Raw genomic sequence first — 26302 nt, 5'->3', positions numbered from 1 at the left:
CCTGCTCTACAGGTTGACTGACTACATGCCCCAGTGCCTGGTTGCCTGAGTTAAAAGCACCACACTTGATTGCTGGCTTGTGGTCATTAGATAAATTACTAAACTTGTATTTGTTTCTCATCTGTAAAATGAGAATGGGACCATTGATACCAATTATAAAGCATTGTTTTGGCAACTAAATGAGTTATTGGGTGTCACGTACCTACAAGAGTGCTTGGGACATAATAAGCACTCAAGAGGCGTTAGCTGTCCCTTTTCCTTATGAACCACTGCTATCCAGCAGGAATATATCGCGAGCCAAATAGGGATTTTAAGTTTAGCGGCCATATTTTAAAAAGCAAACAAACAAACAAACAAACAAAAATTATTTTTAAAAATGCTTATTTGTTTTTGAAAGAGAGGGAGAGAGAGCACAAGCGGAAGAGGGGCAGAGAGAAGGAGACAGAATCCCAAGCTGGCTCCGCGCTCAGCACAGAGCCCCACCTAAGGCTGATCCCCAAATCATTTTCCTGGTATCAAGGCTTGAACAGAAATCAAGAGGAGGCTGAACCGATTGAGCCACTCAGGTGCCCCATGAAATTATTCTAAATGTGTTTTATTTAACCAAATATATCTAAAACTGTAACCAATTTTGTAATCAACTATCCAGTTTATAATCAATATAAAATTATGAGATTTTTATATATGTTTTCTACTAAGTCTCGGAAATTCGGTGTGTATTCTACACCTACAGCACATTTCAACTTGAACCAGCAACGTCACTTGTGGCTGGTGGCAGCCCAGCCCTGGAGAGGCCCCACACCCGCGTCCCCGTCCCCCTATGGTTCCTTCCCGCGACCAGCTGGCCCGCGCCCTAGGCCCCGCCCCGCGCCCCTCCCAGGTTACATCACAGAGCCCGCAGGCCCCGCGGGTGGGGAGACCCGGGCCCGGCCGCGTGTGCCCGGCTGCTCGCATCCTCCCAGTTCCGGGTACCCAAGTTCTGAATGAAAGCAACGTCCAGCACAGGACAGCGGCGGCGGTCGCTGTGCCCGCTGGCCGCCCGGGCCCTAGCGGGCGGGAGAGGGAGTCTGAAGCCCCCATGCGTACCTCGCCCCAACGGCCCTTCGCTCGCGCCGCTACCACTGCGAGGTCGAGGCGGCGGGGCCGGCGCCCATTGGCTTGCCACAGCCCTCCGCCCGCCCCCACCGCGCTTATTGGTCGGAACCGCGGCGCCCGCGGGATAGGCGGTGGCGGCGCCCCGCCCCCGCGCCGGCCCTCAAGAGTGCGACGAGGAAGCGGCCGCCTCCCTGCGCCCCGCCCCACGGGCTTGCTCGGTGGCTCCGGCTCCTCCCGACTTCTCCCGGCTCCTCCCGGCTCCTCCCGGCCCTCTCCCGGCTCCCTCCGGCTTCGGCTCCGACGCGGCGGCGGCGGGTAGGTGCGGCGACAGGCGGGGCCCGATCGGAGGGGCGGCCTCTCCATTCTCCCGGGGGCTGCCCGAGCCGCTCTCTGCGGCTGCCCGGGACCCCGCAAGGCCCGCCCGGGGCGGGGAAGGGCGGTGGCCGCGGGCCTGCGGGACGCGGGGGCGGGAGGTCAGGGGGCCTGAGGGCGTGATCTTTCTAGGCTTCGGGGCGCGATCCCGGGGCCCCTTGGGGCCGAGCGGGCTGAGAGGACCGGCTTCGGGCGTCTGGAGCGTGGGGCTGAGCGGCACGCCTCGGGCTCGGGATGGGGCTGCGCTCGGGGAGCGAGGGTCGGCTGCGGTCTGGGGCCCTGGGTGGGGCTCGGGGACGTAGAAAAACTCAGAGGTCGTTCCGTGAGGCTTTGTGGGGGTCAGTTGAGGTGGAGCTGATGCGAGCTAGAGAGCGTGCCCAGTCCCGGGTTACGGGCGGGGCTGAGGGGCGGTCTGGAGAACCGGGCCCCAGCCTAGGCTCCCTGCGTGCGTCCTCTCCGGCACTGGGCAGACTAAGCGTTGGGTTGGGGGACTAAGTGTGTGGCTGCGAGACGGCGAAGTAAGTAAGGGGATGGGAGGATTGGGACTGGGACCGGGAGGGGGCAGTTGGAAACGTTACCCCGAACCGAGATGGTGGTTTAGCACTTGGACCAGGTTCTCCGCTGGTGTGTTGCCTGAACTCTTTTTTGGTGAAATTACCCCGTGGGGGAACGTTGGGGTTTTTGCTTCCACCCAGGAACGTATAAATTAAATGCATTTACTTCTTTTCGGAGGAGGCAGTGATTACGCCTCGTTTTGTGTTTTAGGACCCAAACCTGGGGTGAAAACGTGCTTCTCGGGAAGGTTAGTGTTACCCAGCTTTCTTCTGGAAACCCCCTTTCTCCTTTCCCTCCTCTGGTTCGGTTACAGTATTGCTCCCTAGGGCCTCTCGATTCCCTCTCCCTGGCTGCATAGCATTGCAGTGTTTCGTGTGTGTGTGTGTGTGTGTGTGTGTGTGTGTGTGTGTGTGTGTCTCCCGCCCGTTTCCCTGCTGCTGAGCTTTTGGCAACTGCCACTGCGCTTTCCCAGGGATGGTTGTGGCATTGCATCAGGGGATATTTGTGCTTGTAATTTGCTCACTCAGCCCAGGAAGAGGGAGAATAGTATGCTGCAGAGATGGGGGGGGGGGTGCCGTCAGCTCGGCTGGGTAGGCAGAGAAATGGGTGTGGTGAGGGAATACAGCTGCTCTAGGCCTATAGGGTAACACTGCCCAGTCATCAGCTCAAAGAGATTCAAAGAGCAGCAGCAACAGCTATTTTTATAAATCAGTCCTGAATCCAAGCTGAGCACATGGATTTAGAGTGAACAGTTGTCATGCTCTAACTATTACCGGCTGGGTGTTTGGTAGACAACATTGGAGTTGCTAAGCGAGAACTGTACAGGGCAGCCGGTACTTGCAACTTTTTAACTTTGCTCTTCTCACACCTCTCTGGGATGGCACATCCCCCCCCCCCCCCCCCCCCCCCCCCCCGTGTCTTTCAAAACTTGAAGTGGTTTGATGGTTCAGGCTACTTTTCAAATGAAATGCTTCTCTATCACTGGTAGTCTTCCTCTCACATTTGGCTTAAAAATAATAAAGCTGTCACCTTTTGAGCACTTGCTATCTTCCGGGTACTAGTAGGTATTTATTTACAGATGGGGAAATTGAGACTGACAGGAATAAGGAGTCACACAGATAGTTAAGTATCAGAAGTGGCATCCATATCAAGGTCTCTCTGACCCTCTCTGGCCTCCCCTCCCCCCAGTAGTTTAGAAACTTGAAATTTTTGATTCACACTGGCGTGACTCAAGTGCTTGAGAATTTATTCATGCAAAGTAATCTCACTAGAGACTGATAAACCAGATACCAGTTTATTTACATGGAAAGTATAAAGTGCCATGTACACAATTGGAATTAATTATCCACTGGCACCTCCTTTGTTTCTGGGCAGCCAAATCAGTAATAAAAAGGCAGTTGATTATAGAATGGGAACTAAGGGCCCTGGATGTTTTTAGGCGGATTTTTTTTTTTTAATGTTTTATTTATTTTTGAGACAGAGAGAGACAGAGCATGAATGGGGGAGGGTCAGAGAGAGGGAGACACAGAATCTGAAACAGGCTCCAGGCTCTGAGCTGTCAGCACAGAGCCTGACCTGGGGCTCGAACTCATGGACCTCGAGATCATGACCTGAGCCGAGGTCGGCCGCTTAACCGACTGAGCCACCCAGGTGCCCCTTTAGGCGGATGTTTTAATCAAGTTACTGAAACCTAGTGAGTCTAACTTCTTCTCCCAATTGTGTGAACACATATATCGATGTTTGACAGTGCTGGGAAGATTCTAAAAATGTTTTCCCACTTTGTCTCAGTTGTGTGTGTGTGTGTGCGCGTGTGCGTGTGTGTGTGTGTGTTTAAGTTATTCTCTTCATATATTTGTCATCTCAGCATATATTTATCTGTGTTAAAATTCTCAAAATTGCAAATAACCTTACATTACATGTTAACATCATTTTCCATTGTTTGCTTGACAGTGAAGGAAGCACCTGGATTTTATTATGTCTAGGTGGCTTAGCTCTATCTTTACTTTTTGTTTTTTTGAGGGTATGAAAACTTTTTAAATTACATACTCTGGCTTTCAGGGGAGAGTAGGACAGGTTTCCCAAGCTTGCTTCAAATGGTTTGAGAGCTGGGAAAGATACTGCCTTGTGATATTTATTTCGGTTATGGATTGGGGGTATGTATGGAAGTACGTGTTCCCCTGTGTGAAGGAGGACTTGTGTGGTTTGAACCTCTTTCTTACATCAGGTTAGGTGGGTTAGCTTTAGTCAGAGAGAGTGAGTTATTTTTGATTTCAGTGTCTTGTTCTTTTTCCCAATTTTGTTTTTGAATTTGGCGATCCATCTTTTATCTCTTTAAATTTGTGAGGTTGACACTTCAAATTTAGGCATTGCTTTTCTCCATTGTCCTCTTCCTCTTTCTCCTTCTCTTCCTTCTTCTCCTCCTCTTCTTTTCCCCCCCTTTTTTATTATTATTATTTTAAGTAACCTCTGCCCCCAACATGGGGCTCAAACTCATGACCCTGAGATCAAGAGTCATGTATATGCTCCACTGACTGAACCAACCAGGCACCCCCTTCTCCTTTTTTTTCCCTCTATTATTTTTTAAAAAATGTTTGTTTACATTTGAGAGAGAGGGAAAGAGAGAGAGAGAGAGAGAGAGAGCGCGCGCCAGTGCTAGCAGGTGAGGGGCAGAGAGAGAGGGAGACACAGAATCTGAAGCAGGCTCCAGGCTCTGAGGTGTCAGCACAGAGCCCAGTGCAGGGATCATGACCTGAGCCAAAGTCAGACATTTAACTGCAGGGGCCACCCAGGCACCCCTCCTTCTTTTTTTAAATATTAAGCATGGTTAGTTGATGTGCAGGTTTTATGTTTCCTTAAAATGTAAGAAAATCTTGAGAAGCATTTTGACCCAATGGAAGTCATCTTGGTGGTTCATTTGATTTGGTCCATTTGAGAAGGAAACTGAGGCAGGCCTGGGTGGCTCAGTGGATTAAGTGTTGACTGTTGATTTCAGCTCAGGTCATTTCATGGTTCTTGGGATTAATCCCCGCATCAGGCTCTGTGATGACAGCAACAGGGGCCTGTTTGGGATTCTCTCTCCCCTTCTCTCAGTTCCTCTGCTGCTCACGTAGCATGCACACTCTTTCTCTCTAAAAACTTAAACATTTAAAAAAATAAAAAATTTTATTTTGAGTAACTTTAGGTTTACAGAAGAGTTGTAAAGATAGTACAAAACTTCATCTAGCTTTCCTTAATTTTAACATTTTATGTAACCATGATACATTTATCAAAATTAAGAAACCAGTATTAGTTGGGGTGCCTGGGTGGCTCATTTTTGTTAAGGGTCTGACTCTTGACTTCGGCTCAGGTCATGATCTCATGGTTCATGAGTTTGAGCCCCACCTCGGCCTCTGCACTGACAGCCTGCTTGGGATTTTGTCTCTCTCTCTCTGCCCCTCCCCCAGTTGCTCTCTATTTCTCTTTCAAAATAAATAAAAATAAACTTAAAAAAGAGAAGTGAGTATTAGTTCCATATTATGAAGTAAATTATAGGCTTTTCTCTCATTTCCCTAGTTTTTCCAGAGTGATGCTCTTTTTCTGTTATAGGATCTGATCCAGGATACCACATTGTATTTAGATATCTTATTTCCCTAGTTTCTGACAATCTGTGACAGTTTCTCAGCTTCTCCTTGCCTTTCTCTCCTTGACACCTTTGAAGAGTGGCAGTTATTTGTAGAATGTTCCTGAATTGGGTTTTCAGGTATTTTCTCATGATTAGCCTGAAGTTGTGCATTTTGGGGAAGAATACCAGAGATGGTATGCCCTTCTTGTCACATCATATTGCATATCAGGGGATATCTGATATCAATGTGACTTATTACTGATGTTAACCTGATAATTTGATTAAGGTAGTATCTTCTTGGTTTCACTAAAGTGACTGTTTTTCCATTTCCTTACTTTATTTGTTAGAAGCTAGAAATGAGTCATCAAGTCAAGCCCATTTCTGGGGGAAGGAAATGAAGCTCTACCTCTTGAAGGAATGAGTGTCAAAGAATTTGTGTCTGAGTTCAAATCACCCACAGTGATTCATAACTATTTTGGGGGAGGTTCTGTGAGGCTATACAAAGATCTGAGTTTCATCCACTAATTTTAGCATTCATCAGTGAAATTTGCCTGCAGCAGCAATTAGTGTGTAATTGTAGTGGTGACTTTCTATTTCCCTCATTCCTTCTACATTTATTATTTGGAATTCTTCTGTAAGAAAGATTGTACACTCCCTTCTACCCCTGCCCCTGGTTTATTTAGTTACTCATTTATATCAGTATGGATTCACGAATATTTATTTTTTTCTTTGGGTTGTCATACTGTATGTTGTTGCTCACATTCTTCTGGCTTTGGCCGTTTGACACTTAGGTGTTTTTGATATGTTCCTCTTTTCTTTTTTTTGGAGCACTTTTTACTTCCTGATGCTGCAAGGTGCTCCAGTCTCATCTTGTATTTCCCTGCCCCAGCCCTAGAATCAGCCATTTCTCCAAGGAGCCCTGGTTTCTTTTATTGGAAGAAAATATTTAGAAACCAGGATCTGGTTTCTAAATGAACTAGGTGTACTCACTAATGCTGAGCTGTCACTGCTTCTAGGCCATCCTAGAGGGCAGAGCTAGGAAATACGTGTGTGTGTACTGGCCCAGGTGTACATACATATTTGTGTTTATTTCCATATCTGTCTGGATATGAATGTGAACATGCACTCATACTGGTCTCTCTGACTCTAGTCCAGTACCACAGGTTTATTCTAGCATTCCTCTCCTTGCCTCTTTGTAACTTCTTTCTCTGACAGTGAGAAACTTGGCTCTTGTTATTTATAATAGATTTATTTAACTCTTCAGCCTTAGTGTATGTGTAAAGTAGGAAAATGCAGTTTTCGTTATCACATAAAGTAAATTTCCCAAGTATTTTGCAATAATTGTTAACTAATTCAAATTATACTCCTGTAATATTGGTATTTTAAATTATTGTTTTTTAGCTTAAGTGGAGAGGTGATGTCATTTGCCCTTGGCCAAACAGGAAGTGAGTGACGGCAGCTGGAATTGATGACCTAGTCTCACTCCTAGTGCTATGCTTGATCCCATGCAAAGCAGACTCTTCCTATCAAGTATCTTAACTACAGGGCCTCCTTTATCCCTTCTTGGTGGGATTGCTCCTTTTAATTAAAGAAGTTCCTGGTTTTTAGATTTTTTTTTTAACTTTTGACAATGTTGACAGCAAGTATAATTCCTTTTCTGGAATTATTTTGTCTCACTTAAGTTTTTTCCAGACTAAACAGTTTTTTCCCCTAGCCACCTCTTATGAAATGTGCTTTCTAAACCTTTTATTATGTTGGGCATCGACTTGTGGACATGCTACAGATCGTATGGTCTGATCCAGGTATTGTGTTAAGCCCTAGAAATGAAGTGATTAAGGAATTCAGGATGATCCCTTCCCTTGGGGAGCTTACCACTTTTTCATCATTGGTGCCTTAAAATAATTTTTTTCAGGGCATCTGAGTGGCTCAGTTGGTTAAGCATTGGACTTTGATTTTGGCTCAGGTCGTGATCGCACAGTTTGTGGGATTGAGCCCCACATCACGCTCTGTGCTGACAGCACGGAGCCTGCTTGGGATTCTCTCTCTCTCCCTCTTTCTCTCTGCCCCCTCCCCCACTTGCACTCTCTCTTTCTCAAAATAAGTAAATGTTAAAAAAAATAAGTAAAATAATTGTTTTCTTTCTTTCAATATCCACTTTTCAGTGTTAGCTTATACTTACTTGTCAGTAAGCTCACCTCTAGGTCTTTTTCTCTAGAGCTGTGTTAACCCAAATCTTCATTCTTTTTTTTTTTTTAATTTTTAAAAAATGTTTATTAAAAAAAATTTTTTTTAAATGTTTGTTTGTTTTTGAGACAGAGAGAGACAGAGCTTGAACAGGGGAGGGTCAGAGAGAGAGGGAGACACAGAATCTGAAACAGACTCCAGGCTCTGAGCGGTCAGCACAGAGCCCGACGCAGGGCTTGAACTCACGAACCGCCAGATCATGACCTGAGCCGAAGTCAGACACTTACCAACTGAGCCACCCAGGCGCCCCTAAAAAATGTTTTTTTTTGAGAGAGAGACAGAGTGTGAGCGGGGAAGGGGCAGAGAGAGGGAGACAAAGATCTGAAGCAGGCTCCAGGTTCTGAGCTCTCAGCACAGAGCCCGACACAGGGCTCGAACTCACCAGCCACAAAATCATGACCTCAGTTGAAGTGGGATGCTTAACCGACAGGCACCCAGGTGCCCCCCAAATCTTCATTCTTGATTGGTTGGCTTTCTGATTCTGTGTTGGACTTTTTTACACGTATTTTCTTTCAGTAAGTCCAATTTCTGTCTGTTGTTCCAAAGGAGACTTTTTGAATCCTGATTCTATTATCCTGTGCCTTTGTTACCCTTCCTATATCTGTAATTTTGATATGTTCTTTCTATATTTTGATTTGAATAAGTTAAGAAAATGTTCACCTAGAGAGTGCCATGATCAGTTCCTAGTAGTATGTAATTAGAGACAAAACTTTATTTTCTCCTTGCTTCTGACTTTTATTACTTAAGTGTTTTCAAAGGTTTTGGTTCTCAGTTTCTACTCTAGTTTGTGTGCAAAATAATAATTACAATATTTCACATCTTAAACTCTGAAGTCACAGCTAGTTATTTCTAATGGTAGTTATTGATTATTGATTGAAGTTAGGCTATATGATTGCTTATTATCACAAAGTATAGGTTCTGACTTATGATTCACATGTAAAATAGTTATGCCTTTTATCTCATTATCTCTCCCCTTCCCCCCATACATGTTGAAACTGTTGTGGAAAAACTTAAAGCTCTTAGGGAATATAATTTATTTATTTATTTATTTATTTTATTTTTTTTTTAATTTTTTTTTCAACGTTTATTTACTTTTGGGACAGAGAGAGACTGAGCATGAACCGGGGAGGGGCAGAGAGAGAGGGAGACACAGAATCGGAAACAGGCTCCAGGCTCTGAGCCATCAGCCCAGAGCCTGACGCGGGGCTCGAACTCATGGACCGCGAGATCGTGACCTGGCTGAAGTCGGACGCTTAACCGACTGCGCCACCCAGGCGCCCCTAGGGAATATAATTTAAAGAATGAAACATTTAGGGAGATTGGGGATAGTGGTGAGTGGGAGTAGAGGTTAGAGACCCTTAAGAAAAATGTTGCTTCCTAAAGTGACTCCTCTCTCTGAGCTCTGTTTTTGTTAAACTGAAATTTTTATTCAGATGTTCATTTGGTTAACTCATTTTCTCTGTTAGGAATAGAAATACACTGGGACAATTCCAGAACCCTCATTCATTTTTTTATAGGTAGAACATATTTTCATTGAAATAGTTTGTATTGGGCATATAAATGTTCCTTTGGATGATAGGTAAATGATTTCTGAATTTAAGGAGGAGTGGGAAAGGGAGAGGGTATGGGGTAAGACAGACTTACAGACTTTTTTCCTTGGTATCAGCTCAGGTATCAGCTTTAGAAAGCCTTTGTGACCATTTTCTTAGTCTGGTCAAGTATTCCTCTTTGGTGTTTTCACCAATATATATCTTTGGGCATATGTTATTCTAGGTTAAAAAAAAAAGGTATAATTCACATCATAAAATTTACCATGTTAGAGTATACAAGTCATTTTGGTTTTTGGTGTATTCAGTGTTGTGCAGCCATCACCACTATATGATTCTAGAACATTTGCATCATCCCCAGAAGAGATCCCAAACCCATAAGCAGTCATTTCCCATCCTCCTCCCCCCACTTCCATCCCTGGCAGTCACAAGTCTAATTTCTGTTGATGGATTTGCCCATTCTGGACGTAACCTATAAATGGAATCATACAATATATGGCTTTCTGTGTCTGGCTTTTTTCATTAGTGTGTTTTCAAGGTTCATCCTTCATTCATATTGTAGTACATATCAGTACGTCATTCCTTTTTATGGCTGAGTAATACACCATTGTATGGGTGTTTTGTTCTTTCATCAGTGGGTTGTTTCCACTTTTTAGCTGTTATGATAATGCCTCTATGAACATTTATGTACAAGTTTTTGTGTGGACATATGTTTTTATTTCTCTTGGGTATATACCTAGGAGTGGAATTACTGGGTCATATGGTAACTCTATATTTAACCTTTTGAGGAACTGCAGACTGCTTTCTGTAGTGGCCATACCATTTTATGTTCCCATTAGCAATATATGAGGGGTCCAGTTTTTCTACATCCTCACAAATACTTGGCTATTATAGGTCTTTAAAAAATTAAAAACTTTTTTTTTTTTATTACATACCGTATCCATTAATGTGTCTTTACGCTGAGACAGTTTAACCTATCCAGATTTAATCTGTCAATAGAAAAAAAAGCCTATTTTAAAATGGCTATGACAGGGGCGCCTGGGTGGCGCAGTCGGTTAAGCGTCCGACTTCAGCCAGGTCACGATCTCACGGTCCGTGAGTTCGAGCCCCGCGTCGGGCTCTGGGCTGACGGCTCGGAGCCTGGAGCCTGCTTCCGATTCTGTGTCTCCCTCTCTCTCTGCCCCTCCCCCGTTCATGCTCTGTCTCTCTCTGTCCCAAAAATAAATAAAGGTCGAAAAAAAAAAAATTTAAAATGGCTATGACAGCCAATATCCTTGACTTGGTGCTGGGTAGTGTCTGAATTTTAATAGCTTACGGTTGTTCAAAATATTTCTCAGTTACTCTTTACTGCTTGCATTTGAAATGATTCCTCCAGATTTGTTAGTCACTTTTTGCTCGCTGGCCAGTCTTGTTCATTAGTGTCTCCCCTCTTCCTCCCTCCCTCCCTCCCTCCCTCCCTTCCTTCCTTCCTTCCTTCCTTCCTTCCTTCCTTCCTATCATCATCATCATCATCATCATCATCACCTTTTGACCCCTTTCACCTATTTTTCCCACCTACCACCCCTCTGCCTCTGGCAGCCACCAATTTGTTATATGTTTTTGATTCCATCGTAGTGAGTGTGAAGTGATACCTCATTGTGATTTTGATTTCCCTGATGACTGATGTACTTATTGCCTATTTGTAGATCTCCTTTAAGGAAGTAAGTATTAAGGTCCTTTGCCCATTTCGAGTTAGGGTCTTTGTTTTTATTTTGGAATTATAAGAATTCTTTATATTCTAGACACACGTACCTTATTAAATACATGATTTGCAAATATTTTCTCTATTCTGTGGGTTTTCTTCATTTTTTTATAGTATCCTTTGAAGCATAAAACTTTGTAGTTTTTTTTAATTTTTAGTTTTACTTATTTTTCAGAGAGGGAGAGAAAGAGAAACTTTCTAATTTTGATGAAGTCTATTTTATTTGTTTCTTTCATGGTTGCTTGTGCTTTAGGTGTCACAACTAAGGATCTCTTGCCTACTGTAAGATCACAAAGATTTCTGCCTATTTTTCTTTTATAGTTTTAGTTGATACATTTAGGTTTTTGGTGCATTTTGAGTTATTTTTTATATATGATGTAAGGGAGAGGTCCAAATTCTTAATTTTTTTGCATGTGGATATCCAGTTGTTCTTGTACTGTTTGTTGAAAAGACTTTTCTTTCTCATTGAATTGTCTTGGCACTCATTTTGAAAATCTCCTGACCTTAGATGTGGGGGGTTATTTCTGGACTCTGAATTCTGTTCCATTGACTTACATGTCTTATGCCAGTACCACACTGTCTTGATTACTGTAGACATTATAGTATATTTTGAAATCAAGAGGTGTGAGTCTTCCAACTGTGTTCTTTTCAAGATTGTTTTGGGTATTCTGGATCCCATGCATTTCTGTATGAATTTTAGGATCGGCTTGTCGATTTCTGCATAAAAGACAGTTGGAATTTTGACAGGGACTGCATTAAATTTATAGATCACCTTAGAGTGAATTGCCCTCTTAACAATGTTGTCTTCCAATCCATGGACATGGAATATCTCTCCATTTATTTACGTCTTCTTTAATTTCTCTCAGTAATGTTTTATAGATTTCAGTGGACAAGGCTTGCACTTTGGTTACATTTATTGCTAAGCATTTTATTCTTTCTGATGCTTGGTAAATGGAACTGTTTTCTTAATTTCATTTTTGGATAGCTAATTGCTAGTGCATAGAAATACAACTGATTTTTGTTTATTGATGTGGTGTTTTTCAAACCTTGCTGAATTTATTATCTTTAAGAGTTTTGTGTATGTGTGAATTCTTTGCATTTCCACATTACTTTTTTACTATATATGCTTTTCACTGGATCAAGATCCTCTTGAAGTCAGAGATTGTGACTTGTATTTCATTTTCTTCCCCCTATTACCAAATGTGTAGTCAGTTAACAACTCTGGGATAAAAATGCCATTGTAGTAGAGTTCATTGTAGCATAATGTCGCAAAATGGCACAGAAGAAAAGTGGGGTATTGTTAAGACTATTTTTACCTATTATAAAATGTTTTCTGAGGTTCAAGAAAGTTAATTCTTCTTACTTCTGTGTCTCCTCTGTACACTTGCCTCTAGTTACTCTTTGTTACTTTGTTAACTCAGAAGGTTTTTTTTTTTTTTAACTTAAATTTTAGCTAGTTAACATACAGTGCAGTATTGGTTTCGGAGTAAAATTCAGTGATTCATCACTTACATACAACACCCAGTGCTCATCACAATAGGTGCTCTCCTTAGTACCCATCACCCATCCATCCCAACTCCCACTCACTTCCCTCTGTCCACCCGTAGTTTGTTCTCTATCATTAAGAGTCTCTTGTGGTTTTTTTCCCCCCTCTTTCCCATATGTTCATCTGTTTTGTTTCTTAAATTCCACATATGAGTGAAATTACACGGTATTTGTTTTCTCTGATGGACTTATCTAACTTACCAAATGCATTCTAGCTCCATCTATCTCATTGCAAATGACAAGATTTCATTCATTTTTTAAAAATTAAAAAAAATTTTAACGTTTATTCATTTTTGAGAGAGAGCAAGAGAGCGAGTGCACAAGCAGGGCAGGGCCAGAGAGAGAGGGAGACACAGAATGTGAAGCAGGCTCCAGCCTCTGAGCTGTTAGCACAGAGCCTGACATGGGGCTCAAACTCATGAACTGCGAGATCATGACCTGAGCTGAAGTCAGATGCCCAACTGACTGAGCCACCCAGGTGCCCCTTAATTTTTTTAAATGTGTTTAAAAAAATTTTTTTTAATGTTTATTTATTTTTGACACACAGAGAGAGACAGAGCATGAGTGGGGGAGGGGCAGAGAGAGAGGGAAATACAGAATCTGAAACAGGCTCCAGGCTCTGAGCTGTCAGCACAGAGCCCGACACAGGGCTCGAACTCATGAACTGCGAGATCATGACCTGAGCTGAAGTCGGACGCTCAACCGACTGAGCCACCCAGGCACCCCTTAATTTTTTTAAATGTTTATTTATTCTTGAGAGACAGAGTATGAATGTGGGAGGGGCAGAGAGAGGGAGACACAGATTCCAAAGCAGGCCCCAGGCTCTCTGATCTGTCAGCACATAGCCCAATGCTAGGCTTGAACTCATGAACTGTGAGATCATAACTTGAGCCGAAGTCAGACACTTAACCAACTGAGCCACCCAGGCACCCCAGGATTTCATTCTTTTTTTATTTTTAAAAAAATTTTTAAAAATGTTTTTATTTATTTATTTATTATTATTTTTTTTTAATTTTTTTTTTTTTTAACGTTTATTTATTTTTGGGACAGAGAGAGACAGAGCATGAACGGGGGAGGGGCAGAGAGAGAGGGAGACACAGAATCGGAAACAGGCTCCAGGCTCTGAGCCATCAGCCCAGAGCCTGACGCGGGGCTCGAACTCAGGGACCGCGAGATCGTGACCTGGTTGAAGTCGGACGCTTAACCGACTGCGCCACCCAGGCGCCCCTGTTTTTATTTATTTTTGAGACAGAGACAGAGCATGAGCAGGGGAGGGGCAGAGAGAGAGGGAGACACAGAATCCAAAGCAGCCTCCAAGCTCTGAGCTGTCACCACAGAGCCTGACGTGGGGCTCGAACCCACGGACTGTGAGATCATGACCTGAGCTGAAGTTGGACACTCAACCGACTGAGCCACACAGGCGCCCCAAGATTTCATTCTTTTTGATAGCTGAGTAATATTCCTGTGTGTGTGTGTGTGTGTGTGTGTGTGTGTGTGTGTGTGTTTATACTACGTCTTCTTTATCCATTCATTAGTTGATGGACTTCTGGGCTCTCCACAGTTTGGCTATTTTTGATAATGCTGCTATAAACATTGGGGTGCATGTACTCCTTTGGATCTGTATTTTTGTATCTTTTGGGTAAACACCTAATAGTGCCATTGGTGGATCATAGGGTAGCTCTATTTTTAGTTTTTTGAGGAACCTCCATACTGGTCTCCAGAGAGGCTGCACCAGTTTGCATTCCCACCAATAATGCAAGAGGATTCCCCTTTCTTTAATAAGGTTCCGCTTTCTCCGCATCCTTGCCAACATCTGTTGTTTCTTGTATTGTTAATTTTAGCCATTCTGACAGGTGTGAGGTGGTATCTCATTGTGGTTTTGATTTGTATTTCCCTGATGATGAGTGATGTTGAGCATCTTTTCATGTGTCTGTTAGCCATCTGTCTTCTTCGGAAAAACGTTTATTTGTGTCTTCTGCCCATTTCTTAACTGGGTTACTTGTTTTTTGGGTGTTGAGTTTGATAAGTTCTTTATAGATTTTGGACAGTAACCCTTTACCGATATGTCACTTGCAAATACCTTCTCCCATTCTGTAGGCTGCCTTTTAGTTTTGTTGATTGTTTCCTCTGCTGTGCAGAAGCTTTTTATCTTGATGAAGTCTCAATAGTTCATGTTTGTTTTGTGTCTAGTAAGAAGTTGCTCTGGCTGAGGTCAAAGAGGTTGCTGTTTTCTCCTTCAGGATTTTGATGGTTTCTTGTCTCACATTTAAGTCTTTCATTCATTTTGAGTTTATTTTTGTTCATGGTGTAAGAAAGTGGTCCAGTTTAATTCTTCTGCATGTCGCTGTCCAGTTTTCCCATCACCGTTTGTTGGAGAGACCGTCTTTTTTTCATTGGCTATTCTTTCCTGCTTTGTTGAAGATTAGTTGACCATATAGGTTTCAGTCTATTTCTGGGTTCTCCATTCTATTCCATTGATCTCTGTGTCTGTTTTTGTGCCAGTGTCCTACTGTCTTAATGACTACAGCTTTGTAATATAGCTTGAAATCCAAAATTATGATGCCCCCGGTTTTGTTTTTCTTTTTCAGGATTGCTTTGGCTATTTGGGGTCTTTTGTGGTCACATACAAATTTTAGGATTGTTTGTTCTAGCTCTGTGAAAAATACTGGTGGTATTTCGATAGGGATTGCAGGTTTTTTTTTTTTTTTTTTAAGTTTTGCTAAGTAAAATTAAGTAATCTCTACACTCAGTGTGAGGCTCAAACTCATGATCCCAAGATCAAGAGTGGCATGCTCTTCCAGCTGAGCCAGTTAGGCACCCCCAGAATACTTTATATTATAAACTTCTGTGTGTTGGAATGGGAATCTTAATTTGGTTTTATGTATTCTCTATGGGATACATGTTCTGGAAATGTGTTCTGTCCTCATTCACAGAATTGTTCATTCATGAACCTAGGACTATTTAAGACAATATGATTGGTTATGTTGGTAATTTTGTGTTTGCATTATTTCTTGGGTAAACTTAAGCTTGCTCATTTTCATTTTCCTTCTTATCACTAAATCACAGACAAGAAAGACAAAACATTGGCTGTCAAAGGGCAGGATCTGACCTGTTCTATTTTTATTGTTCTGTCTACCTTTCATTAGTAGATACGAAGAAATGCTTTTATTTTTTTTATTTTTATTTTTTTTTTAATTTTTTTTTTCAACGTTTATTTATTTTTGGGACAGAGAGAGACAGAGCATGAACGGGGGAGGGGCAGAGAGAGAGGGAGACACAGAATCAGAAACAGGCTCCAGGCTCTGAGCCATCAGCCCAGAGCCCGACGCGGGGCTCGAACTCACGGACCGCGAGATCGTGACCTGGCTGAAGTCGGACGCTTAACTGACTGCGCCACCCAGGCGCCCCGAAGAAATGCTTTTAAAAAGCATTCTCTTCTTCAAAAAAGGGAAGAGTAGCAAATTTATATTATTAAAGTGATTTCTTGAAGAATTGCAATGGTAGTGGTGAATAATATATGTAAATTATGGGGTTGCTGAGAATTACTGTATTCATTGTAAAAATTTAGTGCTAAAATAAATTTAGTGCCAACAGCAATCAAGATAACTATGGTGGCTAGGCCAAATTAGAAATTTCTGAAAGTAGCCACAGGCTGCATGGTTATATGGATGAAGAAAGCAAGAGCACGTAATTGTTCCTTCTCTAATCCACTTCTCAGCACTAGTAGTGAAGTAAAGGGATATGGGATATACCTGTATTATTAAGTCTGCTCTATTTAATTAAGATGTGATCTAAGGGGCCACCCAGGTGCCCCAAAGATTAAATAGCTTTTTTAAAAATACATTTTTTTAATGTTTGTTTATTTTTGCGAGAGAGAGAGAGAAAGGGAGAGGGAGAGAGGGAGAGACACATAGTGTGAGTGGGGAGGGGCAGAGAGAGACACACACAGAATTGAAGCGGGCACCAGTCTCTGAGCTGTCAGCACAGAGCCTGAGGTGGGGCTCAAACTCATGAACTGTGAGATCATGACCTGAGTCAGAGTCCGATGCTTTACCGACTGAGACACCCAGGTGACCCAATAGCTTTTAATAAATATGGGTTTTGGCTCAGGTTGTAATCTGTTTCATGGGATCAAGCCCCATATCAGGCTCTGTGCTGAGTGTGGAGCCTTCTTGGGATTCTCTGTCTCCCTTTCTCTCTGCCCCTTCCACACTCGTGTGCGCTCTCAAAGAAATAAACTTTTTAAAAAAACTTTAATCTTTAATGGTTGCATAATGTTGCATCATATTGACAGGTTCTGATTTACTTATTTTTTCCTTGTTATTGCATAAAGACATGTTTTTCATCTTGGGCTGTTTTATGCATAAGGATCTGTTTATATTTCAGATTTTATTATGATAGATTTTCTTTTTTAGAAACATTTATTGAGATGATTTACACAACACAAAATTTACATGTTCGTTGGTTTTAGTATATTTACTAAGTCATTCTATCATCATTGGTATCTAATTTTTGAATATTTCATCACTCCAAAAGAAACTTAGTATGCATTAGCAATCATTTCCCTGCCTTCTCCCCCATAACCCCTGGCCACCACTAGTCTACTTTCTTTACAGATTTGCCTATTCTGGCCATTTCATGTAAATAGAATTATAATAGGTGGCCTTTTGTACCTACATCTTTCAGTTAGCATACTGTTTTCAAGGTCGATTCATCTTGTAGCATGTATCAGTACTTCATTCCTTTTTATGGGCACATAATTTTCCATCGTCTGGATATCTACATTGTGTTTATCCATAAGTTGATTGATATTTGAATTGTTTCTGTTTTTAGCTATGTGAATATTACTATAAACATTCATGTACAAGTTTTTGTGTGGATGTATGTTTTCATATCTCTTGGTTATATACTTAAGAATGGAATTGCTGGATTATATGGTAATTAATTGTTTCATCTCTTCAGTAACTACCAGACTAAAAGTGTTTTTAAAAGTGGATGCACCAGGGACACCTGGATGGCTCAGTCAGTTGAGCGTTCCAACTTCAGTTCAGGTCATGAGCTCATGGTTCATGAGTTCGAGTCCCACATTGACTTGCTGCTGTCAGCCAGCACAGAGCTCACTTCGGATCCTTTGTCCTCCGCTCTTGTTGCCCCTCCCCTGCTCATGCTTTTTCTCAAAAATAAACATTAAAAAATAAAATAAAGTAAGAAGTAAAATAAAATGGGATGCACCATTTGACCTTAACAGCAGTAATGTGTGAAGGTCCCAATTAGATTCCAGTAAGTCTCCATATTGTGATAGATTCTTTTTTTTTTTTTTAATTTTTTTTTTTCAACGTTTATTTATTTTTGGGACAGAGAGAGACAGAGCATGAACGGGGGAGGGTCAGAGAGAGAGAGAGAGGGAGACACAGAATCGGAAACAGGCTCCAGGCTCTGAGCCATCAGCCCAGAGCCTGACGCGGGGCTCGAACTCACGGACCGTGAGATCGTGACCTGGCTGAAGTCGGACGCTTAACCGACTGCGCCACCCAGGCGCCCCTGTGATAGATTCTTAAATATATATTTAATTACTGGGTCAGAAGGTACGTAAGTGTAAGGCTTTTGGTGCATTTTGCAAACTTTTTTCTGGAAGACTGCACATTCTTACTTAAAGACCATCTCATCAGACCCTTGTTAGCATTGAGAATTATAATTTAAAAAATTGCTCATAAAAAAATTGCTATTTTGATGGAAAAATTCACTTTAAAAATTTTTATTTATATTTATTAAAATTTTTTTCTTTCTTTTTCTTTTTCTTTATTTTTTTTAATGTTTATTTTTGAGAGAGAGACAGTGTGAGCAGAGTATGGACGGAGAGAGAGGGAGACACAGAATCTGAAGCAGGCTTCAGGCTAGCTGTCAGCACAGAGTCCGACACGGGGCTCAAACCCACAGACTGGGTGCCAAAGTTGGACACCCAATTGACTGAGCTACCCAGGTGCCCCTACTTATTTATTTTTTTAATAAATGTTTATTCAGTTTTGAGAGTGTGAGTGGGGGAGGGGCAAAGTGACAGGGGGACAGAGAATACGAAGCCGGCTCTACGCTGACAGCAGTGAGCCCGATGTGGGGCTCAAACTCACAAACCGTGAGATCATGACTTGAGCTGAAGTTGGACGCTCAACCGACTGAGCCACCCAGGCGCCCCAAAATTTCACTTTTAACAACATCTGCTTTTCACAATAGTGACATCAGTATTGCTTAGTCAGATACCTAATAGTTGAAGACAAGATTGGATCACTAAGAATGAGGTTCTCTGATACAGTCAGTTGCCTGATACTCTATCACTGTCTGTTTAGTGTAATTCTCTTGAGCTGTGTATCAGTTAGAAGTGCATGTCAGTAGGCTACTTAGGCATGTGTTCTTTAGCAAGCTAAAATGGGGGTGACAATAATAGGAACAAAAGAAATGATTGAAAGATATTGTGAACAAGTGTATATACTTAATATGGCTGAGGCTTGCTGAGGTCCCTTATGGGCAAACCAACCAGCTTCTTAGTTCATTAGTTCAGGGATGGGGGCCACCTTTGAACAACAAATTGCTCTGGGTCTGAGGTAGACTTGTCACAATTAACAAACTGCAGTTACCGGTGGCAGACAGTTATATTATGGTATTAATGGTACTGGACCAGATGTCAAAGACCAGGATTTGGGTCTTCAGTTATCACATAATAGCTAAGAGGTCTGGGCCAAATCAGTGAATCTGTTTATGTATAAAATCAGAGTGCTCATCATACCTTCCTCACAGGTTGTTGTGAGAATTAAGAGATATGTGACGAGGATAAGTACCTTTTAAAATACTGATAAGGTATTGTCTAATAATCCAAGTCAAAGAATAGTTTTGGTGCATATGGATTTGATGGTATATCGGTGTTTTCAGTGGAAAATGCATTGCCTCTAGGTTTCATTGAAATATATATATATATTTACACACACACACACACACACACACACACACACACAGAGTAAATTGGCTATTGAAATTCATGGACTTAAGCAACCACTTTGAGGCCCAGAATAATTTTTTTCTTTTTGAGGTCACATCCCGAATTTGTAGCTGAATCAGGACTTGAACTTTAATCTTGAGTATTGTTTTTACTACATCCAGTTTCATACCACAGTTATTTATATATCTCCTAGGTATATAGCAGATAAGCAAGCGCTGCAGATGATTTTAAAAAGTAAGTTGTAACATAGAAGAGAGGACACACACTGACTGTTTTAATAATGGTGTCATGATTAGACTGTAAATGTTCTACAAATTTGACTAAGTGGATTCATATGGATGCCTTATGTATTTCAGGGGTGCTTTGTTGAATTGACTCATAACCAAAGGTTCAGGTCCTTTCATAAAGTTTTAATTAGTAGAGCTGAATATTTATCATTAACTGTTCTTTAAAGTAGTTCTTCACATGCTTCTTTGTTGACTTTTAAAAAAATACTTATTTAAGGAATCTCTACCCCCAGGGTGGGGCTTGAACTCACAATCCCGAGATCAAGACTTGTATGCCCCTCTAACTGAGCCAGACATGCGCCCCTGTGCCTTTGAGATTATTCAGTCAGGTAGAAGCATGAAAATTATAGATTCTTAGGATTAAAAATATAAGGACCCTTAGAGGGGAACATAATACTTCATACCTTCGGTATTGTGGTTATTTTTCAGAGCCACATTTTCAGAGACCTTGATAATCTAGAGCCTATCCAGAGGAAGACAGTCTGGCTTGTGATAAAAGTAGAAATTAAGTGACTTGAGGCCCTATTTAAGGAATTAGAGATGTTTCACTTGGAGAAGAAGTATGTTGGCAGCTTTTTAAAAATATATCAAGATCTGGCAAGTGGAAGGGATTAGTTTTAGTATTTTGTTTTTTGGCAGAACTAGAACTATCAAGTAGAAGTTAAAGAGAAAAGCGGAATGGAACTTCCTTAGGTGGTAGTTTCCTGTGACTACTCATGTTAAAGCAGAGCCTGAGTGGTATTTTAGGGATACTGAGAAGCTGGTTAGGTTGAGTGATTCTCAAGATTTTGGTAAGTAAGTGGTTCTTAATTTTATTGGGTACAGATCCCTTCAAGAATTTAACCTACAGAGGTGCCTGGCTGGCTCACTGGTAGAGCATGCCCTCTTGATCTTGGGATTGTGAGTTGGAAGCCCCACAGTGGGCATAGAAATTTCTTAAAAAACAAAAAACAAAACAATCTAACCCACAACAAAGACTTTGTCCACAAAAAAGCTTCTAAGTGTGCGTATGTGTATTTTGCTGTCATTCTTGAAAAATACTTTTTCTGGGTATAGAATTATAGGTTTTCTTTTATTTTTTTCCAGCATATTGAATTTATCATTCCAGTATCTTCTGGCTTACATTGTTGCTATTTTGCAGTTAGCCTTGGTGTACATTTCTGTCAGGTATTCTGTAGCATTACTAGTTGGTGATTATCCCAAACTAGGTTTACAATTTGAGGGTCCTTGGCTTATCCAGATTTATGAGGGTGCCAGTGCACATGAGGGGTATTCCATGGCCATAATTTCTTAGGAATTTTTGGTTCTTTTGCCACTAAGGCAGGCTTTTGTATTGTCTCCTGTGGTTGTGGGAAGTTTAGGCTTTGGTTTAGATCTGGTTCACCTTCAGAGATATAGTGGGGTATCTCCTTATAGGAAAGACAACCTTGGGAGGGCCCTGATTTCTGTCCTGCCTGCCCTGTGTGGCCCCTGAACTGAAGCTCTAGATTAGGGCTTCTCAGATTTTAGTGTGCATATGAATCTCAGGATCTTGTTCTAATGGAGATTCTGAAGGTTCAGAGGGTGGACCAAGATTTTCCATTTTTGATAATCTATGAGGTGATGCTGGTCCTGCTGGTCTACAGATCACACTTTATATAGCAAGTTAGATTGTGTTATAATTAGAAGTGTTAGTGGTATTAGTGAGACTAGTGGTGGTAGTGAGATGGTACAGTAATGTATAATCTATAATAACATGTACAGTAATAATGCAGAATGAAGAGTTTTCCAGTATGTGGAGGTGGTGGTGGTCGTGGGTTGTTTGTTTGCTTGTTTGTTTGTTTTGGTGGGGGGAGTTTTGGGTTTCCAGAAAAATGAGTGGGAAGTATACAGTGTTTCCATATATACAGCCTCCTGCCTCCTCCTCTGATGACCACCCTCCCAACTCAGTTTCCCCTACTTAATCTTGCATTAGTGTGGTACAGTCATCAAAACTGATGAGCCATAGGGCACCTGACTGGCTTAGTAGAGGATGCAACTCCTTAAATCAGGGTCTTGGGTTTAAGCCCCATTTTGGGCTTGGAGCCTACCTAAAATAAATAAACAAACAAAATTGATGAGCCAGTATTGATACATTATTAGTTTTTAAAAAAATGTTTATTTATTTATTTTGAGAGAGAGAGAGAGAGAGAGAAGCAGAGAGAGAGGAGAGGGAGAATCCTAAGCAGGCTCCATGCTGACAGCACGAAGCTAGGGCTCAGTCTCACAAGCTGTGAGATCATGACCTAAGCCAATATTAAGAGTTGGATGCTTAACTGATTGAGGTACCCAGGTGCCTCAACTACTGAGCTTTTTACTGTCTCTGTAGTTTGTTTTGCCTTTTCCAGAATGTCATATAGTTAGAATCCTATAGTTTATAGTCTTTTCACATTGGCCTCTTTAATTTAGCAATATTCATTCACATCTTTTCCTTCACATCTTTTCATGGCTTGAAAGCTCATTTTAAATTTTATTTTATTGTAAGAACACTTAACATTAGAATTACATAACAATTCTTAGAATTAGAATTACAAAATTTTAAGTGTACAATACAGTATTGCTAACTATAGGCAAAGTGTTAAATAGCAAATCTCTGGTAGCTCACTTCTTTTTCTTGCTCAATAATACTCCATTGTCTGGGTGTACTATAGTTTATCCATCTACCTTTTGAAGGACATCTTGGTTGCTTCTAAGTTTTGAATAAAGCTGCTATAAACATTCATGTGTAGGTTTTTGCATGAGTGTTAGTTTTCAGCTCATTTAGGTAAATACCAAAGAGCACAATAGCTGGGTTGGATGGTAGTGGTATGTTTAGTTTTGTAAGAAGCTGCCAAACTGTCTTCCAAAGTGTCTGTGCCATTTAGCATTCCCACCAGCACTGAATGAGAACTCCTGGGGCATCACATCCTTGTCTGAGATTGGTGTTGTCAGTGTTCTGGATTTTGGCCTTTTTTTTTTTTTTTGAAGTGGGCTCCGCACCCAATGTGGAGCTCAGTGCAGGACTTGAACTCATGGCTCTGAGATCAAGACATGAGCAGATATTGGGGTGTCTGGGTGGCTCAGTTGGTTAAGTGTCCGACTTGAGCTCAGGTCATTATCTTACAGTTTGTGAGTTTGAGCCCTGCATCGGGCTCTGTGCTGACAGCTTGGAGCCTCGAACCTACTTCGGATTCTGTGTCTCCCTCTCTCTCTGCCCTTCCCCTGTTCGTGCTCTGTCTCTCTCTGTCTCTGTCTCTCTCTCAAAAGTAAATATTAAAAGAAAAAAAAGACATGAGCGGATATCAAGAGTCAGATGCTTAACTGACTGAGCCACCCGAGTGCCCCAGGAGCATCTTTTCATACTCTTATTTGCCACTATATATTTTCTTTGGTGAGGTGTTTTTTGTTCACATCTTTTGCTCATTTAAAAAATCTGATTGTTCATTTTATTACTGTTGACTTTATTTAAAAAATTTTTTCTTGGGGCGCCTGGGTGGCTCAGTCGGTTGGGCGTCCGACTTCGGCTCAGGTCATGATCTCGTGGTCCGTGAGTTCGAGCCCCGCGTCGGGCTCTGTGCTGACAGCTCAGAGCCTGGAGCCTGTTTCAGATTCTGTGTCTCCCTCTCTCTGACCTTCCCCCGTTCATGCTCTGTCTCTCTCTGTCTCAAAAATAAATAAATGTTAAAAAAAAAAATTAAAAAAAAATTTTTTTTTCTTAATGTTTGTTTATTTTGAAAGAGAGAGAAAGAGTTGGATGTTTAGCTGACTGAGCCACCCAGGTGCCGCTCTTTTTTTTTTTTTTTTTGAGAACGAGAACGCATGTGCATGCACAAATGGTGGAGGGGGGAGAGAGAGAGAGAGGGAGAGAGAGGGAGAGGGAATATCCTAAGTAGACTCTATGCTGTCAGTACAGAGCCCAGTGCAGGGCTTGATCCTTTGAACTGTGAGATCATGATCTTAGCTGAAACTGAGTCAGATGCCCAACTGCCTGAACCACCCAAGTGCCCCTAAGTGTCTGACTCTTGATCTCAGGGTGACTTGAAGCCCTGTGTTGGGCTCTGCACTGGGTGTGAAGCCTGCTTCCCATTCAGCCAGACCCAGTTAAAATTGAATACACTGATCGAAGTTAGGCAAGTAGAAGAAGAATTTCGGTCTGAAAAGCATTTGGAAGTGGGTGGGTATACATAGTGTTTATGTGTGCTTTTTGGTTCTAAAGAAGCACTGCTTTATGCAGATTTTCACGTTACATACATAGTACTTGTAAGCTATAGAAGCTTGCTTGCTTTTTAACAAGCCAGCGATAAATTGGCTGAAATGATGAGGTAATATCTTTCTAGCTCATTATAGTCTAAGAATGAGTCACTGTTCTCTGTGAAAAAACTCCAGGAAACCTTACTTTCTTGAAAGCAACTTTTTTGCACTTGAGTTTTAAGGTGTTCCTTGATTTAAAGCCAGTGAAATGGAACTGCTAGGTTTTTAAGCATCTTATATTTTTTTAATTTTTTTTTTTCAACGTTTTTATTTATTTTTGGGACAGAGAGAGACAGAGCATGAACGGGGGAGGGGCAGAGAGAGAGAGGGAGACACAGAATCGGAAACAGGCTCCAGGCTCCGAGCCATCAGCCCAGAGCCCGACGCGGGGCTCGAACTCACGGACCGCGAGATCGTGACCTGGCTGAAGTCGGGCGCTTAACCGACTGCGCCACCCAGGCGCCCCATAAGCATCTTATATTTTTGAAGTGCTTATATTTTCAATCTAATTCAGTTAGTATTTGTTGACTGTCTAATATGTTTAAGGTTTTAACTTAGGTACTAAGTACATAAGGATAAGTAACTCATAGTCCTGCCTTTACATAAGGATAAGTAACTCATAGTCCTGCCTTAAGTCTAAATATTTAATATGTCAGTTTTTAATGTAGTTTTTTAAAATTTTAAAAAGATTTTATTCTTTTAAATTTATTTATTTTGAGAGAGAGCGAGAGCTCTAGTTGGGCAGGGGCAGAGAGAGAAAGGGAGAGAGAGAGAGAATTCGAAGTAGGCTCTGCCCTGCTGACACAGAGGCTCAAACCCATGAACCATGATATCATGACCTGAGTCGAAGTCAGACGACTCTACCGACTGAGCCACCCAAGTGGCCTCCTAAAAGATTTTATTTTGAAGTGATCTCTACACCCAACATGGAGCTTGAATTTACAACCCTGAGATCAAGTCACATGCTGTACTGACTGAGCCAGCTAGGTGCTCCTCAATTCTGTTTATTAAATTCTGTGTGTTTTTTGTTTGTTTGTTTGTGTGTGTGTGTTTTGCGTTTTGAGATAATTACAGATTCACATGCATGTATTAAAATTTTTTTTAAATGTTTGTTTTTGAGAGAGAGAGAGAGAGAGAGAGGGAGGGAGGGAGGGAGAGAGAGAGAAAGGCAGAGTGCAAGCAGGGGAGGAGCAGAAAGAGAGGGAGACACAGAAGCAGAAGCAGGCTCCAGGCTCTGAGCTATCAGCACAGAGCCTGATGTGGGGCTCGAACCCACAAACCATGAGATCATGATCTGAGCCAAAGTCGGACACTCAACCGACTGAGCCACCCAGGTTCCCCATGTTTGCTTGTTTGTTTTTTACGTTTACTTATTTATTCTGATACAGCATGAGCGGGAGAGGGGCAGAGAGAGGGAGAGCAAGAGAATCCCAGGCAGCTCTGCACTGCAAGGTGCGGAGTCTGATGCAGGGCTTGAACTCATGAACCCCGAGATCATGACCTGAGTTCAAGCCAGTAGTCCTATGAACCCCGAGATCATGACCTGAGTTGAAGCCAATAGTCAGATGCTTAACCGACGGAGCCATCCAGGCACCCCCACATGCAGTTGTAAGAAAACGATATAGAGAGATCCTTTGGACCCTTTACCCAGTATCCCCCTGTGGTAATATTTTGCAAAACAATATTACAACCAGAGTATTGACATTGAAACAGTTAATAGTAAATGGTACAGCCACTCTGGAAAACAGTTTGGCTCTTTGCCTAGGAGTGCAGTTGCTGGGGCATATGGAAGTTGCATGTTTAGTTTTTAAAGAGATGCCATGTATATTGATACAGTATGGTGGAAATCCACGCTTTTCACTGACAATGCAGTTACCTTATTTTACATGTCTGCAGGGATGAAAGTCCTGGCTCCCTTCCTTGGCCTTCTCTGACTCTGCTCTGGAGGGGTTGTTGAGTGCCTCATTCCAGCATGGAGAGGATGGAAGTCGGCTCCCCACTCAGCCTTTGCCGTATGGGTGGTGTTGGGCCACCGTGTTTTGTAGGGTGTTTGGCTGGAACACAAGTGGCTGTTGTCTA

The 26302-nt window shown here is 41.9% G+C and overlaps 1 protein-coding gene and 1 long non-coding RNA gene across 35 annotated transcripts in view; one reads left to right on the top strand and one right to left on the bottom strand.

The window, feature by feature from the left end:
• The window catches only part of LOC123605623, a 57424-nt gene extending 56281 nt beyond the window's left edge, over positions 1 to 1143 (bottom strand). Inside the window, exon 1 of the long non-coding RNA XR_006715830.1 lies at positions 1087 to 1143. This is a non-coding gene — a long non-coding RNA (uncharacterized LOC123605623). The remainder of the gene's footprint in view (positions 1 to 1086) is intronic.
• MAP4 (microtubule associated protein 4) overlaps positions 875 to 26302 on the top strand; it is a 198103-nt gene continuing 172675 nt past the window's right edge. For 11 of the 34 annotated variants that reach the window (XM_045492767.1, XM_045492763.1, XM_045492759.1 and 8 more), the window contains exon 1: positions 889 to 1410. In XM_045492767.1, the coding sequence (XP_045348723.1) occupies positions 1079 to 1410 (332 nt within the window). In that variant the 5' untranslated portion in view covers positions 889 to 1078. Of the gene's footprint in view, positions 1411 to 1593; positions 1727 to 1795; positions 1986 to 2232; positions 2270 to 26302 lie in introns of those variants that run through there. The other 23 variants (XM_045492748.1, XM_045492747.1, XM_045492740.1 and 20 more) reach the window with 12 other exon arrangements.

The sequence above is a fragment of the Leopardus geoffroyi genome, chromosome A2, assembly GCF_018350155.1.
Source record: "Leopardus geoffroyi isolate Oge1 chromosome A2, O.geoffroyi_Oge1_pat1.0, whole genome shotgun sequence".
In the NCBI taxonomy this organism is placed as follows: Eukaryota; Metazoa; Chordata; class Mammalia; order Carnivora; family Felidae; genus Leopardus; species Leopardus geoffroyi.
Note: the sequence above shows the minus strand (reverse complement) of the source record. Positions and strands in the feature narration are given on the sequence as shown.